The sequence below is a fragment of the Pelecanus crispus genome, chromosome Z (genome assembly GCF_030463565.1).
Source record: "Pelecanus crispus isolate bPelCri1 chromosome Z, bPelCri1.pri, whole genome shotgun sequence".
Lineage (NCBI taxonomy): Eukaryota > Metazoa > Chordata > Aves > Pelecaniformes > Pelecanidae > Pelecanus > Pelecanus crispus.
The window spans coordinates 32,348,903-32,365,197 of record NC_134676.1 but is presented as its reverse complement, the minus strand read 5'-3'; the positions used below and the strand labels follow the sequence as shown (position 1 = coordinate 32,365,197).

General features: G+C 40.0%; 1 protein-coding gene across 1 annotated transcript; it reads right to left on the bottom strand.

Annotated features, from left to right (window-relative positions):
* Positions 1-8,948: 8,948 nt before the first annotated feature.
* On the bottom strand, positions 8,949-15,962 carry LOC104026572 (programmed cell death 1 ligand 2). The gene is made up of 6 exons (XM_075726992.1): positions 15,908-15,962; positions 14,210-14,572; positions 12,698-12,982; positions 12,001-12,141; positions 11,198-11,239; positions 8,949-9,031 (listed from the first exon to the last, which is right to left on the bottom strand). Exons 1-6 carry the CDS (start codon positions 15,960-15,962, stop codon positions 8,949-8,951), a joined length of 969 nt encoding a protein of 322 aa, XP_075583107.1.
* Between the last annotated feature and the right edge of the window lie 333 nt (positions 15,963-16,295).

Sequence of the window (16,295 nt, the reverse complement as noted above, 5' to 3'; positions counted from 1 at the left end):
AAGATGATTGCTATTAAAACTAATAATAATGAGCACCAGATGTCTTACAGAAGAACTCCTGATTGCCAGGGGCGTTATGTGCAACAGTGGGCTTTAGCTGCCCTGGCCAGCCTCATCAGTGACCTCACCAACACCCTCTGCCCATTGGCCCAGGAGTCCCTTTTAAGCTCATGCCGAGGCACCCAAGCCTTGCCTGAGCTGAACTGGAGGTAGGTCTGTGCCCAGCACTGTCCCCTGACGTCCTGACTTACTGCTTGTCCTGGTTTGGACCACAGGCCCATGCTGTAGACTGCCCTGTCTCCAGGCCTGCCTGGCTGCGCCGAACCGGATCCCCTGGGTGGGTCTTGGACCCGAGTCGTCACCCTGGCTGGCGAGGGGTTGTGGAGAGATTGTGTCACCAGCCCTGGTCCTGCTTAGGCACCGTGGGGCTGTGCCCTCCTGGGGAGGGCACGATGCTGATGTTGCCCTCCGCTCCTGGTTCATAGCCCCTCGTGGGGCAGCCCTGCTCTTGCAGCTCACTGACACTTAGTTTGCCCTGCAAGGATAGTAAAATTAGTTATATGGAGATGGTAGTGAAACCTCAAGAGATGTGGATTTTATTCCTTTGATTTCCTTCAGTCTGCTTTTATTAAGGTATGTGCTTGCCTTCTGCATCAGTAAAATAGTATGATAGTGTTGACACGCACTTGGAAAATACTTTGAGATTCTCAGATATGAGATACTGTGTTGGTGCTTCACTAACTTACAAAACCATGATGTCAGCTAATCAAATCCCTTTCTCAGGAAAGTCTGTCCTTCTTACAAAATAGATCAGATGACAAATAGCAAAATTCAGTACAAAAAAGAAGTCCCTACTGTGAGTCTTCATATGTGAACTCATACCCAGGATAGAAAACAGAGCCAAAACAGGCTGCCTTGTTTTTTCACAGAGCAGCCGTTCTGAGTTTTCAATGCAGTTACTCCTACTATTTCAGGAACATAGTCAGCCATTTTGCTGCTGCTTTTAGCAGCAACTGTTTCCCAAAGCTAGCAGTTCAAATAAACATGGTGCTGTGACGCTGGGGTGTGTGGCCTGCTGTTCGGGCAGACACTTTATTAAAAATAGGGCCCTGCATTCAAGTATATTTGCTGCAGCACAGTCTGCTGTACTTCAGTGGGCTTCTGTAAATACATCACATCTGCTTATACAAAGCAGCTTGCAGTACTGAGATCTCCAGTTCCCAGGAAAACCTTATCCTGTTGTCCCAGCCTTCCAAAACCAGAGGAAGAACATCTCTTTTCATGAACAAAAGTGCATTTTTAAAAGACACTGTATCCTGTTCAAACACTAATAAAAATAAAAGTTCAACTTCAGTCTACCAAAGTGGAAAAATGCAAAGAATTAGGCTGACAGTACAAGCCGGATTTCCTAACTGATTCCAGTTTTGTTTCTCTTAGCTCCCTGTGGCTTTTTTAATTTAATTAAGAATTTAACAGGGACGTTCATAGTCACAAGGAGGGGCCTACACCAGGTTGTGTTACTTTTGCCCCCTACACGGTATAGGCACAAACTATCTAGCATGTTTTGTTTCAAATAGTAGCTGATCTTCACAGAGCATATCTTCATAGCACAAAGCCCAATTCTGCAAAGAACCGTGCCACATTGTGCCTGTGAACGGCACACACACACGTTAGCTGGCCCATGCCTGCAGCATCGGAGCAGCAGGCAGGGCAGCAACTTGTACCTGTCCTCTGTACGAGTGCTCCCACTGTCAGACAGCTAGGAAGTGAAAGGCTGGCACGGAGCAAGCGTGAGCATCTACCTGCACATGAGAATGACTAGCTCCCAGTGGTCACCACACAGGACTGAAGAACAGTTTACACTGTTCCTTATTCCTGCTGTGAGGTTTCTGGTTTCTAAACCAGCAGCAGGCCCCTTTACTAGAGCATTTGCTTCATGACACTGCAAGATGAGAGCTGGTTCTCATGACAAGTGAGGTTTCAATATATATCAAAGCAGTGCACATGTTCTTGTTCTCGTGGGAAAAACACGGATCTGAACAAGTGTCTGGCCAGACACCAAGGGCAAAACTTTCTTAATAAAACAGACCTTTTTTTTGTTTGTTTATAGGTCTAAGCAATCAGAGTCTCTGAGTAGGAACCCAGTAGTGGATAACTGCAGCTTGTTACTCCTGTTTATTAAAGGAGGTTATGAAGGAAGGTTAATACAGGCAACACTAACTGGGTAGGAAACAGTGTCTCAGAAGTTATAACTCCAGGAAAGCTGGTGTGCTCACAGGTGTAGACCTCAGCATGTTGTTTGTGTGATATTTAAGACAGAAGTGCGGAACTGGAGAAGTTCTCATGATTACCATGTCCAGGACCCCCATGTCACAAGACCCAAGTCATACAATTGCTTCCATAAACTTACTGACCTCTAGCTGTAAACAAGTTTGGGTTTTGCTCTTACCACTTACACTGAAAAGCTTCTGACCCTCCCTGCTCTAAAATTCTCAAGAAGCCTAATCTCTACACTGCATTTAGCGCAAAGCCACTTTATACCTTTGTTACTGTGCCACTATTGACTTTTAAATAACTGCTTTCCATCCTGGCAGACTATTCCCCCAATAACCTAAATGAGATATTTTTCTTAACAGCAATCCTGTCTTCCCTCTCAGGCAGGCAAAATCTAAGGAGTACTAGAGTACTAAAAAGGGCAATGGCAAAAAGGACAACTATGTAGGCTTGGAAACAGGAAGCTTAATTATCTCAGTTATGATCTTGTTTTGAAATAACCTATCAAGGAGCAAGTCATACATGTAGCCCAGAACTGGAGCTAAGTTATATATGCAGTTGTCCTGCTGTAACTGACAGGGTACCTGAGGCAGATCAGTTAAAGAATGAAGCTGAATATATGCAGATCAACAAAGGATGAATGACTTATATCAAGACCCAGCACAGAGAAGATGTGTAGGCTGATGACCTTTGACTTGAGAAAATCCTTGGCCTTCTCTACATGAAACTGTGAGCCCATCTGTCTAGTTAATTTTGCTAATCACTTCCTACAGTCCCTCATAGCTTTCCGGTTTTGAGTCAAGAACCCTTCAGCTTCTGCCCATTAGCAGTTCTCCTGTCAGGCAAAATGCTCAACTAAATCTCCATGTTTCAGACTGTAGCCAGTCACCTGGAAGCACTAGGAATGTTAAGTTATCCCTGTGCACAGTTTGGCTTCCAGCATAACAGCATGCTTGTCTGAAGTATCAGATACTGGGCAAGGTCAGCAATGACTAACTGAGCCGAGTTGGCTCATGCCCTGAAATGGCTTCCAGAGTATGTCTTGTTTAAGACTGTCTTTACTGATGCAAGAAAATTTTTCACACCCTTGGGCTTTTTCCACCTTCCTCTCTCCAATGTGGGGTACAACTGTACAACTCAGCGTTGGGGAAATCCTGGGAATACCTGACCCAGCCAACTTCCTCCCAGTGGAGGCGACTGGGGCTCTGATCTTCTGTTCTCTTGCAGCAATTGTCAAGCACATTTTGAGTTTTGGAAAACTGAACAACTTTGTAGAGGTGAAGTTTGAAGCTTGTTATAAAGAACCTGAACAATCCTTCATAAACTGTAACACAGGGGCAATGAAAACAACTGATCCAGTGGTCTCTTCTGAAGTTAAACTGTTAAATCTATGTCAACAGCAGAATGTATGGGAAGGTGGAAATCATTCCCATTCACAGCATATACTAATCTTCATCAAGCTCTGTGAAATTTAGACTCTCATGTAAATAAGCTTCTCAGTTGGGTATTCACCAGATTCTCCACCCCTAAGTTTTCTGAATTGGATTCGGCTCCTGGCTTTGAGCATTTAACTAGTCCAGAAGTAGGCTCTATCTCTACATCTTCTCCAGTACCTCACCAAGGTCTACACTCTGTGGTTTACATTTTACTTCACAATTCCTAGGGAGCATGAGGTGTGTGCATGGCAAACACACAGAAAATCAAAGACTTTGCATGGAGGTCTAAAGATGCTGCCTTTGCTCAATGAATTTACAGCTGTCTTATTGCCTCAGTTTTCTCACCAGTCTGAGACAGCTCCGTGGGCTAGGGTTGCAGTATTTTCAGGATGTACAGAGGCATCCCTCAGCAGTTCATGGCTTCTTATATGAACCAGGAAATTCTTTGAGCTCACAGTACTTTGCCTGACTTTACTACTCTCACAAAAATTCTGGGCCCCTCTTGAAACAAAAATTATTGACCTTTTCGTGTTCCCTTTTCCCACCAAAAGCTTCTCCATTCTCAGTGATGTTCTCAGGTTTATATGTCTCTTCATCAATATCTGGCTTCTTTGTTCTGCCAGATTTTATTTTACTGCTCTATGAATACAAGGTGGAAAGAGTTATTTCACCATTTGTCAACAGCATTCTGGTATACCTGTTGGCAAGCTGGAGCATTGTTAAGACTGACTATTGTCTATTTTAGGTCTGGGAAGAGTATGCTCATTATCTCACCTGAAAAAATGGCGATTTCATACACAAATGTAGTCATCCAGTAGCACAGCAATCTTCTTGCTAGCAACATTTCCACTGCAATTAGAACTCTAAATTTCTAACTAGATAGATTCCCCACCTCACCACAGAAAGACCTGTCTTCACTGGTTGAGGCTCCTGTAATCATCTTGCTCCACTGCTTGAAAAACACGTGTGTGTAATGAGTGCACTTAAACGAACCCTTCAAACTTCTACTGCATATGGTTTGTTTTATTTCCTTATGTAAAGTGGTTTCTAACACAGACTTTGCATGAAAGACATTTCACTTCTCACTTGGAAAAGCCCATTAAGGAAAGAGGGTTGTGAGTAAACAAACCTTAGCTACAGAAAAAGGGCAGTAAACATAAAAGCCAAAATAAATGCATAAATACATCTGAACTTGATTAATGTTTCTTTCAAGTCAGCTTTTAACAATGTTTGCAGAGTGCACTTACCTGTGTCAGCTACTTTTTACCATATGGCTGCATACTGAAGTTGAGTGAAATATTACAGTGCACTGGCTATAAAATAGTATTTCAGGGCACACTTGACAACACTCTGCGGAAAACCAGGATGTCTTGTCAAACCAGATGGCAGTCATTGATCTGCGGCTATACTTTCAGGCCATGCTTTCAACAGAGTGTAAGAGAAGTCAGATAATTACAAAGGATACAGAAGCTAATTTGAACAACAAATTTACAATCAAGGGTCACTTTGGGTTAGAAGGGACTTCTGGAGGTCACTTAGTTGACCCCCACCCCCACAGAAAGAAAAGACAATTTGAAGTTAGATCTGTTCCAGTAACAGTGGTTCTTTACAGTATAGAGATGGTTTCTAAAACCTTTCTCCTTTGCTATTTTGTGAAGTAGGAAGATACTGGTTTTTGTGGCAAGCAGCATGTTTCTGCCAGGTGAAGGAAGAAATTCTGTAAGAAAAGATGACTGCACCATTTCTTAAGAAAGACACAGGGCTTTGTTCATTGGCAGTCCAAACCTGTAAAAGGCATTTCCAGCGCTCCCAGTAAGCCATGGTCAGAATCAGCAGGTAGTTTTCTGGTATGCAGATATAAGTCTTGTAAGACTTACATTTCAACTGGCTTTTAAAAATCCCTCTTCCACTTCAGTCTTTTTCCAAAGATATTAACATTCTTGATGTTAACTATTGCTTTCAGCCATACCTGTGCTAATGGAAATCAAGTAAATGGAGTGGGTTTAGGCTGTTGCCAGTATGAAAGTGAACATGGTACAAAACAGAGCTAATCTTACTTTCCTCTGTGCTCAAAATCACAGGGCAAGCTGCAACTCACAGAGACTAAAAATGTTGCTGTGGTAGAAAAGCTCAGATGAACCTACCGCAAGCCCTTAAAATCAATGGTAGATAGCAGAGGTGAGGAATGAGCAGGAAGACTAATCACCCAGTTTGCCAGTTGCTCCTAGGCTAAAATGGCAAATATCTCACTCAAAGTAAAGCAGGTCAGACGATTGCAAAAGTAGTGTTCCTTAGCAAGACAAGAAGAATTTAATACTTAAAAACTACTTTTTTTATACTTGCGTGTGAAAAATGATCATCATTAAAATTCAGTGAACTGAGGTTTTGATGACTATAAACCAGTGAGTAGATTCTTTGCACATCTTTTCATACAAACATTCCACCAACTTTAACTTAATCCATACCTTTATATAGTACACTAACATGCTATTGCTTATCACATTCTCCTATTTGGGACAAACATATGGAGATGATAGAGGAGGAACATATCAGAAAAGATAACGGAAGTTTCCTATGCAAGGTATCCACTATGCCACTCTAAAATGCCAGTTGAGAGCGTAAGTAAGTTTTAAAGTCAATCCCTAAAAACTAATCTTTATATTACACCTAAAAAATCTAATATTTTATGATCTAATAATATCAGCTCCTGACTCACTGTAAACTTCAGAACTATCAAAAAAAAACCCCCACCAAACCCTTCAAAGATTTTGCAGGCAGTTTATCTGTATCTGAAAACTCTTACTTCAGCTGTTTCAAGATAACAGCGTGTAAAACAGTAGCTGAAGCAGAAAGAACAGAGACTCATCGTATCACACTCGTATCATATGCTCAATGGTTTACAGTAAAAAAACAACTCATGCATGAATTCATAGACACATATAGCCTGGTCAAGCTGCTGATAAGCTAACTTTCACATACTAAGATGTGACAATCATCCTGATTTATTTTTATTGCAGTTCATAAGTATCCAGTGAGAGATAGTAAAAATAGAAACTTGTAAACCAAGATACATTTCTGGGTACTCTTTTGGTTATTACAGTGAATAGTACTATTGCTACTTTCATACGAAATGGAGTGGATAGGGCAGAGGATTGTTGTGCAAAGCTGAGCTGCCTCTGCCTAGGGATGCCAGGTGAAACCATACAGCGTATAGACCATTAAGAGGGAAAGCAGGGTAGTGTTTGCTATGCCTGTAAAATGGGCAGGAAGTGCTGCCCGCACTTGTTCTTCCCTGCCCACACCAAGGCAACATTTACTGAGCAGCATAAGATAATGTCAGGATGACTTTCCTTTCAGTAAGGAAGAATGATAATCACCTTAATATAATTTCAAAGGCTGTGATGTACTATTTAAGTTCATCCACATAAATTCAGTTTGAATTATGTCCATTTTATGATTATGAGGAAAAAAGAAATAGAAAAATGCAAAATTAAGTCCTTCCAGGAACAGAGTGGGTTAGATTTTTCACCACGGCTGACAGAAGGGGCTCACAGTTCCCAGCGGAGTACAAATCTGGCATGGGGAGAAATTACTTCACCTTATGCACTGACCCTTAAGTATTGCTAGATGGTGCAAGCCAGGGCAGTTCCCAAGCTTCTATTGCATCTGAAGCTAAGCAATGCTTCAAGAAGCTGCCTCTGATTCTCTGACACCTACCTGATTTGCCATGTCAGCAAGGACATAGCAAGTCTATGTGTGGATTTGTCTCAGCTGAATCTAACGGCTACAAATGAGCATTTAAAGGTACAATACATCAGTATTAAAGTAGAGGTGATGATGGAGAGAGATTTGTTTTTTTCTTCCACAAGTAAAATCAAGAGCAGCCCTGCTATTCAAAATCAGCTGTCCTGGTGAAACAGAAGAGGGCTGTGAATGCTGTCTTTCTGGTCTCATAGCAGCACTGTATGTCCTCTGCGTGCTGCAGTAAATAGCTGCAACATGACACTGGAGAAGCAGCTCCCATCTAAATACAGAGCAAGTGCTATGAAGAAAACCTTAACATTACTGATACGATATTTTCTGTGAAACAGATAGCACTCTTCCAAGAGCAAGACAATGACAAAAGCAGTTTCCATGTGAACACCTTTCTTCAACGTCGTTACATCTATCTTAGGAGAAAACGGAGCTCACCAGAGCCAGTGCTCTTTGAAAACAATATGACAAATCCTACCCAGTGCCCTTGCTTCAGCGATCTGATGACTATCTAAGATGCAAAGGTGTTTCCTGTTGGGCATTTTTTTCAAAACTGGCACTGTAGAAGCTACAGCACACAGCATATTCAGAGTTGAATGAGGCATTTTTAGGCATTCCAGTAGTAGGAAGTAAAACAGATAAGTGCCTGCCATGGAAAAGACTTATCGTTTCCTCTGAGAAAAGTTAAAGTTACTGTTTAAAAATAATCAATGGAGAAATCTGGCTGAGCTTCATTTTCACTTTTGCTTCCAAATTCCTCCTAAAGAAAATTCTGTTGAGTAATCAGTTCAAATGTAAAACTTCTTACTGTCAGAGAGTATAACATCACAGTTCATGGTTTTTCACCTGACTTACTTACAGGGTTTTATATAGACTGTGCATTAAAATTCTCTTCTGCGACATAATGTTGATTTACTGTTGGTGTTGGGATTTTTTTTTTCTGTCCTTTGATTTAACTTCAACCTCATATTGCTTTTGTGATATGAAATATCTTCCATATATTGCCATGCTGGTTGGTACCTGTGGTAATTTCCCGTTTAATGTGTTGGAAAGTTTGGAAATGAGATATCGGCATGTAATGATGTCTCCACGTGAAAGATGGCTGTTTAGACATAAGATAGCATGTACAGCTTTTAGTCAAATTTCCACAAGATGTTTGAATCCAAGCACCATTCCTGAGACTGGAACAGTTAATAAAGGCATTCTTAAACAAAAAGTCCTTGAGCAACAGTAAGTCCAAAAGTAAAGTGTATCAAAGGCACTCATATAACCTCTTCACAATGGTAAACCACATTTCATGACAGCATAATTCTCAGTAACTTCAAGATATGGTATCTGAGGAGGCATAGCTTTCCATTGCCGCAGTGCCAATAAATCCCCGTGAGTTCACTGTTCATCCCAAAGCTAAAGTGCTGTAGCCTTCCTTTGAAGTACCCAAAACCAGGTACAAAAAGTGCAAATTATGGCATGTGAGATGAAAAGTTTTCACAGACCCACACTCCCACTGTCTCTTGAAGCTGTGACAGTTGACAAGTATAAAGCCTCAGTTTGAGAGTTAAAATCATCTCCTTAAAGAAAGAAAATGGAGTAGTATTATTTTAAAAATCTGCAATAATTTAAGCAAATAAATAGCCTGATTTTAACAACTGAGTGGTAAAGAGTGAAAGGTATAGACCTTCATTTTATGCAAGCTTTTCTGGGCCATGCTGAAGTTACAATGGCTCCTTAAATCTGCCATTAATTACAAAGACATCCTGTTACAATCTGTTCAGAGGGAATAATTCTCTCTCTCCCTCTTATCAGTGGTCCAAATTCTGAATTTTCTATTACATCAAAGCTGTCACTGACTATCAGCCATATAAATAAAATAACAAAACTTAAATCTGGCTAGATAGCATCCATGGGAATGCTTGTTAGTAAAATCTGTGCATCTGAATAATTGTTTGCAGAACTGGAACTTCAGTGATGAGGTCAAATGTCCTACATCTTCAGTGCTGATACAGCTTGAGCTGTAAGTTAAAATGATAACATGAACAATCCTTGTTCCTGTAATGAGGGCCATGTGGGTCATTTCCAAGGCTCTCTGGTAAAGTATCTGTGGCTTTTGTGCTTCAACTACCTACTCATCATGGAAAAAAGGTTCTTTCCAGTGTTTCTTAAAAATGTATGATGCTGAGAAATATAAATGTTTGTCATATGACTTACTGCATGTTGCACAAAGATTTTCGGTCATTAAAATGAAGAAGTAAAACAAAACCACAAAAAGCAGCCTGCTCTCCTTTAATTTCTTCATTTCAGTAAGTGCACAGAGGAGGCTAGGGCCTACAAAGTGAAAAAATTCTACAACAGTAATACAAAAAGCCACGTGAAGCCACACCATTCTCAGACAACGTGCACTGGAATTATGTCTGGACATGCACCAACGCTGTCCTCCAGATTGCTGCTTGCTTTGAGCTTTTGTTCATTTGCACATTCTACTGAAGTTTCACACCATCACATGAAAAATAAGAAAGGGCCTTTGACTACAGCAAGTGCTGATTTCTGAAAAGTGAAAGTGTTTTTCTGGAAGTGTCATTTTGAGTGTAATATCTACCAATGGCAGTGAATTGGACAGCTATGGGTAAGATGCAAGCACTGTAATCTGAGGTGATATGGGAATCAGTGAATTCATGCCATCTGCATCCAATCCCTAGTTTTCATTTCACCTACAGAAGTTATTTTTTAAGCTGGTGACTTCTTGATGTATTTTTTTAGCCATGAGAAACATGGGTGGCTTCTCAAGTAAATCCTGTCCTTGGAAAAGCCCAAAACTGCCTATGTGTCCAGAAACTGCTATGTATTGTTTCTTCAGGATGCTTGGTCAGCTGCATCACAGTTTTGCTCCAATTTTGCTCCTTGGTGGAGAATCATTGATATTGCTGGAGCACATTAGGCAGCCTCAGGGCTGGCCTCAATAGGCTGTGTTAGGGTCTGCTTGGACACCAAGGAATTACAGCTGAACCCAGTACCACTGTACCTAACACTGGCCACAGCCTCTCTCCTGACAATGTGTTAACCTATCAGACTTGTATTTATAGGTGACAAAACGGATCTATGTAAGTCGGTGTTTTAAGAGCTTTCTTATCATATTGCTTTGTAGTTTTCTATGGTGATTTTTTTTTGTTTCAGTTCAATTTTGGTACAGGACAGTTATATGCATCCTGATACTTTTTTAGGTATTACCTTCCCTCTGCAATGTAAAAATTCCTGGATGTCTAGGAAAGTCACATACTTGTAAGACAAGAAGTGGCTCAGTGGATGATCTAATATTCCAGATAAAGGAGGTATCATTTTATTTGTTGTTAAAACCTGTGGCCTGAGCCAGAAGTATAACAACCTATTACCACAAAAATCTTGATGTCTTCCAAAACGACCAGCTTTCTGTGTGTATCCTACTCAGCTGTGGCTACTAGAACTGCAGTTAGTATACAGAGGTGTATACCAAGCTATGTATGCAAGCTATGTGTATCTCAGTGAAAGTGAACAAATATTTATAAATTTTTGCATCACCTGTGAGAAAATCATAATGTTAGACACTGCATTTTTAGAAAATTGAAGAAAAGTTGAATTTAAAGTCAAAACTAGCATCTATTTTAATGTAACATTATTTAAGTTGCCATCTACAGATTTATAAATAATTTAGCTGTAAGAAAGAAAAAGCTGTAAACATAAATATAGAAAACTCTGTGTCTTACTGTTCTCATCTTTCAGGTTAGGGTTCAGTTTTCTTTTCCTGTCTGTTAAAGTAAATATATAGAAATTTAACTTAAACATTTATAGATTTGAAAGAAACAATACAATTCAACAAACTTTTTGATTAAACTGAGCTTTAAGTACATTTAAGTTTACTATTAACTCATACCAAATACATAAACATCTCTATACTTCTTGTCTTTTACAAATTCTGAACCAAATTCTGAAGTCCTTAATAGCAAGACTTTCATTTGATGACAATAAATACATTTGTCTGAGTTTACTGGAGTCAATTCATATGCAAGAAAAGACTAGAATAATAGCCTGTTTGCTTTATTACTTTTCCACTATTGCACCTGCAAACAAGGAAAGAAACGCTATTCATAATAGTCCAGTACAGCATACCATTTTAGTTATACAGCCTTAATGGAGATTGAAGATAAATTCTGTGTCATATGCTGGAGCTACAATGTCTTTGTAGCCATGAAGAAAACACCATTCAAACTATGTTTTTACAGTCATCCTTACCCAAGCCAAAGCTTGTTTGTGTTCTTTACAGAACAGCAGCTGGTCAGAATAAAAATTTATATCTTCCCATATACCTTGTCTCACTTGAGTAACAAGGTGAGGAAAATAAAACTGAACTGAAACAATCCAAGATCTTATTTTAGAACTGAGCACATCTAGAAATAAAGTGTGACCGAAGTCACACAAGCGTGCCTAGGGTTACTAAAATTTCCAAAAGGTTGTTCACAGGAAAAATAAAGAATAAGTGAGAATATCCACTATCTGAAGTAAAATGTACCTTTTTTGGGTTGCCCGTTCTTGAATGATTTTCTCTTTTGAAAGATTATTAGTGCAGAAAAAAGGACAGCTACCATCACACATGTGGGGACGATAAATAAGATCAGGGATTTTTGTCTGCTATACTGTGTACTCATTAAAGCTGTCAAAACATGAAAAGAAAGTAAATTTATAACTTACAAAACAGGCATCATTTATGAAGTTATCATTTCTGATTCTCTAAAGTCTTGCTCTGAACAAAAGGTTCTTAAAATTTATCAACGTAGTGTTTTACACTCGTTTTATGAATAATTAATTCTGCAATATTACTATAAGAAGCTTTAGAGAAAATGAGTCAAATCTCTCATTTCTATGGCATTTGAGTGAGCATTACTGCAATTTATCTGTATCCCATTTGAAGAACAATTAATTAGGACTCTAGATCAGGGAAGACACACATGCAGATTAAAGAATTTCCTCTGCACTGGCAGCCAAATAATGGGAGCTACCCTAAAATTAAAATATACAGAAATATGACAGACTGGCTTGTTGGAGTGCAAGCTAGCTGAGGCTTCAAAGGTATAAATAATATTGACTTATTTCTTTTCCAGAGCATCAATATCACACTGTTTTCTAGAACTGAATTCCAGTGATGGATCATAGGACACGATATATGTACAAACACTCTCTGTCTTGTATAAGTTCAAGGTGATACAAACCTAAAGTGGAAAAGTGAGCTGAAGTTTCTCCATTCAGTTCTTTATTCCAGAACACACAGCTGTAGTTCTCACTCATATTTGGTCTGAATGTCAGGATGCTGGTGACATTGTAGAGGCCATCTGTGGTCAGCGTATAGGTAGTATTTGCAGAGCCACTGAGATTGAAGTTCTTCTCATTTTGCCAGAAAACCTGTGCCAGAGGAAAACCTTCTGACTGGCACATAAAAACAAACTTGTCTTCACCTGGTTTTCTCATTACTTGAGTGTTTATTCTCTTGTAGGATGCTGCATAAGAAGAAATTGAGTGAAATTACTTCATGCAACCATAGTAATTTTCCCAGTTCGCTTTCCCTTCTTCCCTCTAATGCCATATTTTGTCTGTGGCTGTATCTGAGGTATGCTTGTTTGAAACGATGAAGCATGTTTTGTAGAACAAATCAATATTCGTTATTCAGTCCTTCTCACACCTACAGTGACAGAACTTACTCCACTACTTTATACAAGAATCATAGAATTGTTTAGGTTGGAAAAGACCTTTAAGATCATCTAGTCCAACCATTAACCTAACACTACCAAGTCCACCACCAGACCAATCAAGGGTAGAGTAGCAATTTCATGTTTCCTGGCTTGGTGGGCAGCAGTTGACACTGAATTTATAATTTATTAATACAGAGGAAACAAGTGAAGTCTCATGGGACTCTATTTTCACTTTCTGAATATGCCACTTCAAGAAAAAGGCTGGTTTTAATATTTGTTTTGTCGTAGCTTATAAACTAGTGTGATATTTTCATCATATTAGAACAAAATGAACTTAGAATTTCTGTGAGGACAGTTCAGAGGAACAAATGTGGGTCTTAAAAATGGCTGTATTCATGTTTGTGTTTGACAAAGCTCACTATTTAAATGCCAGGGTGGGAAATGAATGCTGCCTTGTATCACACAGGCTTACTGCAGTTAGTGGGAAACACCAGAGGCCTTTCAAAGGACTGGTCTATCATGCTATCCAGTAACGCATGTCTTTATTACTAATGCCCATTTAGCTTTGACAAACACAGAAAATCACATGTCCTTACTCTAGGAGCTGCAGTCACTCAGGGAATTCCCAGCTACTTGGGTAGTTGCAGCAGGGCTCGTAAGTAAATTAAAGCACCTCTGAGAAACTTTTCAGAATGGCCAGAGGTGGCCCAACAGGGCAGGGGGTCAAATGAGAGGTGGGGGGTGGGGGCACTGGAGAAGAGGGTGTGGGAAGAAGGAGGAGGGATGAAGGGTGGAGGGGGAACAGTCGCTCTCCTTGTCTGGCACAGGCTTCTCCTGGAGAAGCTCAGCTAGCCTTTGAACCGAAGACTAGCCACCACTAAGACAACTGCTGCGGTTCACCTGGGGGCTGAGCACAGGGTCTTGGTGAGAGAATTAGCGATAAATTCCTCCAAATTAATCAATTTCTGTAAGCCTGTAGGAATTCAGTAGAGACATCTCAATGAATATATACTTACATTCAATTCAGCCACTAACCTTTTACTTTCAAAGTAATGTACTTGTAGTCCACACCCTGGTAGTCAATGAGACAAAGGTATGACCCTGCGTCTGTGATCTTCACACCGGTGATCTGAAGGATAGCTCGTCCCAATTTCAGTTCACTCTGCAGAAGAGCTGCTCTTCCTATGTAATCATGATGTTGGGACGGAGGGAATGCCTTCCCACTGCGGAGTGTGTACACCTCTCTTGATTTCGACTGGCCCTGCCTTTTTTGCTCCCAAATAACAGTCAGGAGTTCTAGGTTTAACGAGCCGTTAACAGGGAACCTGCATTCCATGGTCACATTGCTCCCATACTCCACAATGTATAGCTGTTGAGGAACTTCAACTGTAAACAAAGCTACGGCAGGAAAAGAAACCAGTTTCATTTGTTGTATTAAATGTATTCAATAAAATATGTTCTGGTTTTGTCTAAAGTTGGGCAAAAAGGTGTCATGTAGTCAGGCATATGGTTACTGTTTTGACTAAAAGTTTTAAGCATTTTTTGTCCCTATTCACACTAACATTTTTACCATGTCAGTAGTATTTATAGCGAATCATCTATATTCTGCATTGATTACAGAGTCTGAAAGATAAGGGCAAAATGAGCAAGAGTTTTTTCACATTTTGGAAATAACTTCAGGCTGAGTCAGTGATTACACAGGGAACACTTCTATGAAACTATGATTGTATCTTAGATATCCTAGGATTCTAGTAAAGGCAACAGTTAATTGTGGAAATAGTAAATCTAATTTCATTATCCTTTGCAAAGAGAAAATCCAGTGTAACTCCTGTGAGACAAATAGAGTTGCACTGGATAAGCATGTGTAACTTGGAAGAATTGCTGTGTAGCAATTACAGTCTTCCACAAGCCTGGGACCATGTGAATATAATTTGATCCCATGTGTCTTCTCAGATATATGCAACAGTATTACTGAAATTATATCAAAATAATCTTCCTAGCCATTCATCAAATCTGGAATTCATATTGTTGCGAATATTTTACCATTTTAAAGTGTCTTGATAAAGGAGAGTTATTTATGACACATCATTCAATATCCCTTGTTACTACTTTCTATATTGGACGTACCATATATCGGTAGATTTAGTTCAGAAGCACTTGGAAAGGTTGATAGTGACATTCAAAAGCGAAGTTCATGCAACTGTTTACGCATTCTTTTTGTTTCATGTGTTTGTGAAATACGTAGAGGGAAAGCTTCAATTCCTCTTAGCAAAGTTTGTTTATTCACTTTAATACAACTGTAATGAGGGAAAAAGTATGAAAAGCATCCAAGCCCCTTCTGGGTTTTATCCAAGCTGCTCCTACTACAGGCATGGACAGGGGAATACACATGGGTTTACTTCACTCTGCCTCACACTGAGGTGGTTTAATTTACAATTGGTTTAGGTTGCTTTGGTCATCCTCCCTCTTATAGCCATGCCTGCTAATGCTGGACACCTCAGCTTTCAATTCACTATGCTTTAAAGAAGCCCAGTTGTGGAAAGTGGTGGGCATCTGTCCTGTGCTCAATGAGTGCACAGTGCCTTCTGTGAGACGCTGCAAAGCAGAGGCTCCAGGCATCACTGGCTGTTCATGCAAGTATCACTGGAGGTGCTGAAGCCCATGTACTGAAGCCGTAGTGGTATTTGCTGCATTGGTTCTGCTGGTGGAATTGAAAGGTAGTTTCTCTCTCACCTGAAACCACATAGATCTGTGTTTCCAGCAACAGCATTGTAAGGATCTGGAACATTTTCTCAGGTGGACCTGAAACAAAAGTAGAATTGCATCAGAACTTGCAACAACTACCTTCTGCTGCTGAGATGGATTAGAGCCATACTAGCCTTCAAAGCCCATTGCAGCTAAAAATCAGCAAAAATAAAAACAAACACTAGACTACCACTAGAAGCAAGGAAAATCCTGATTAAAACAACCCACATGGAACAACAAAACACACATGGAATATGAACCACTGACCTGTGGCAATGCAGGGAAAGAAGGTATTTCCACAACTTCACCCGTGAGGGTTTCAGGATCTGTAGCTTGCAGGCCGTCTTAAATAGTCTGACAGGGCAGTGCTTTTTAA

Bases quoted from the DNA above. Each gene is read 5' to 3' on its own strand.
- LOC104026572 (XM_075726992.1), bottom strand. From the start codon at position 15,962: ATGTTCCAGATCCTTACAATGCTGTTGCTGGAAACACAGATCTATGTG. The intron at 12,983-14,209 runs GTTAGTGGCTGA...CTTCTTATGCAG, and splicing joins CATTACTTTGAAAGTAAAAG to CATCCTACAAGAGAATAAAC. The intron at 9,032-11,197 runs GTAAGACACAGA...TCTTTCTTTAAG, and splicing joins TAACCTGAAAGATGAGAACA to GAGATGATTTTAACTCTCAA.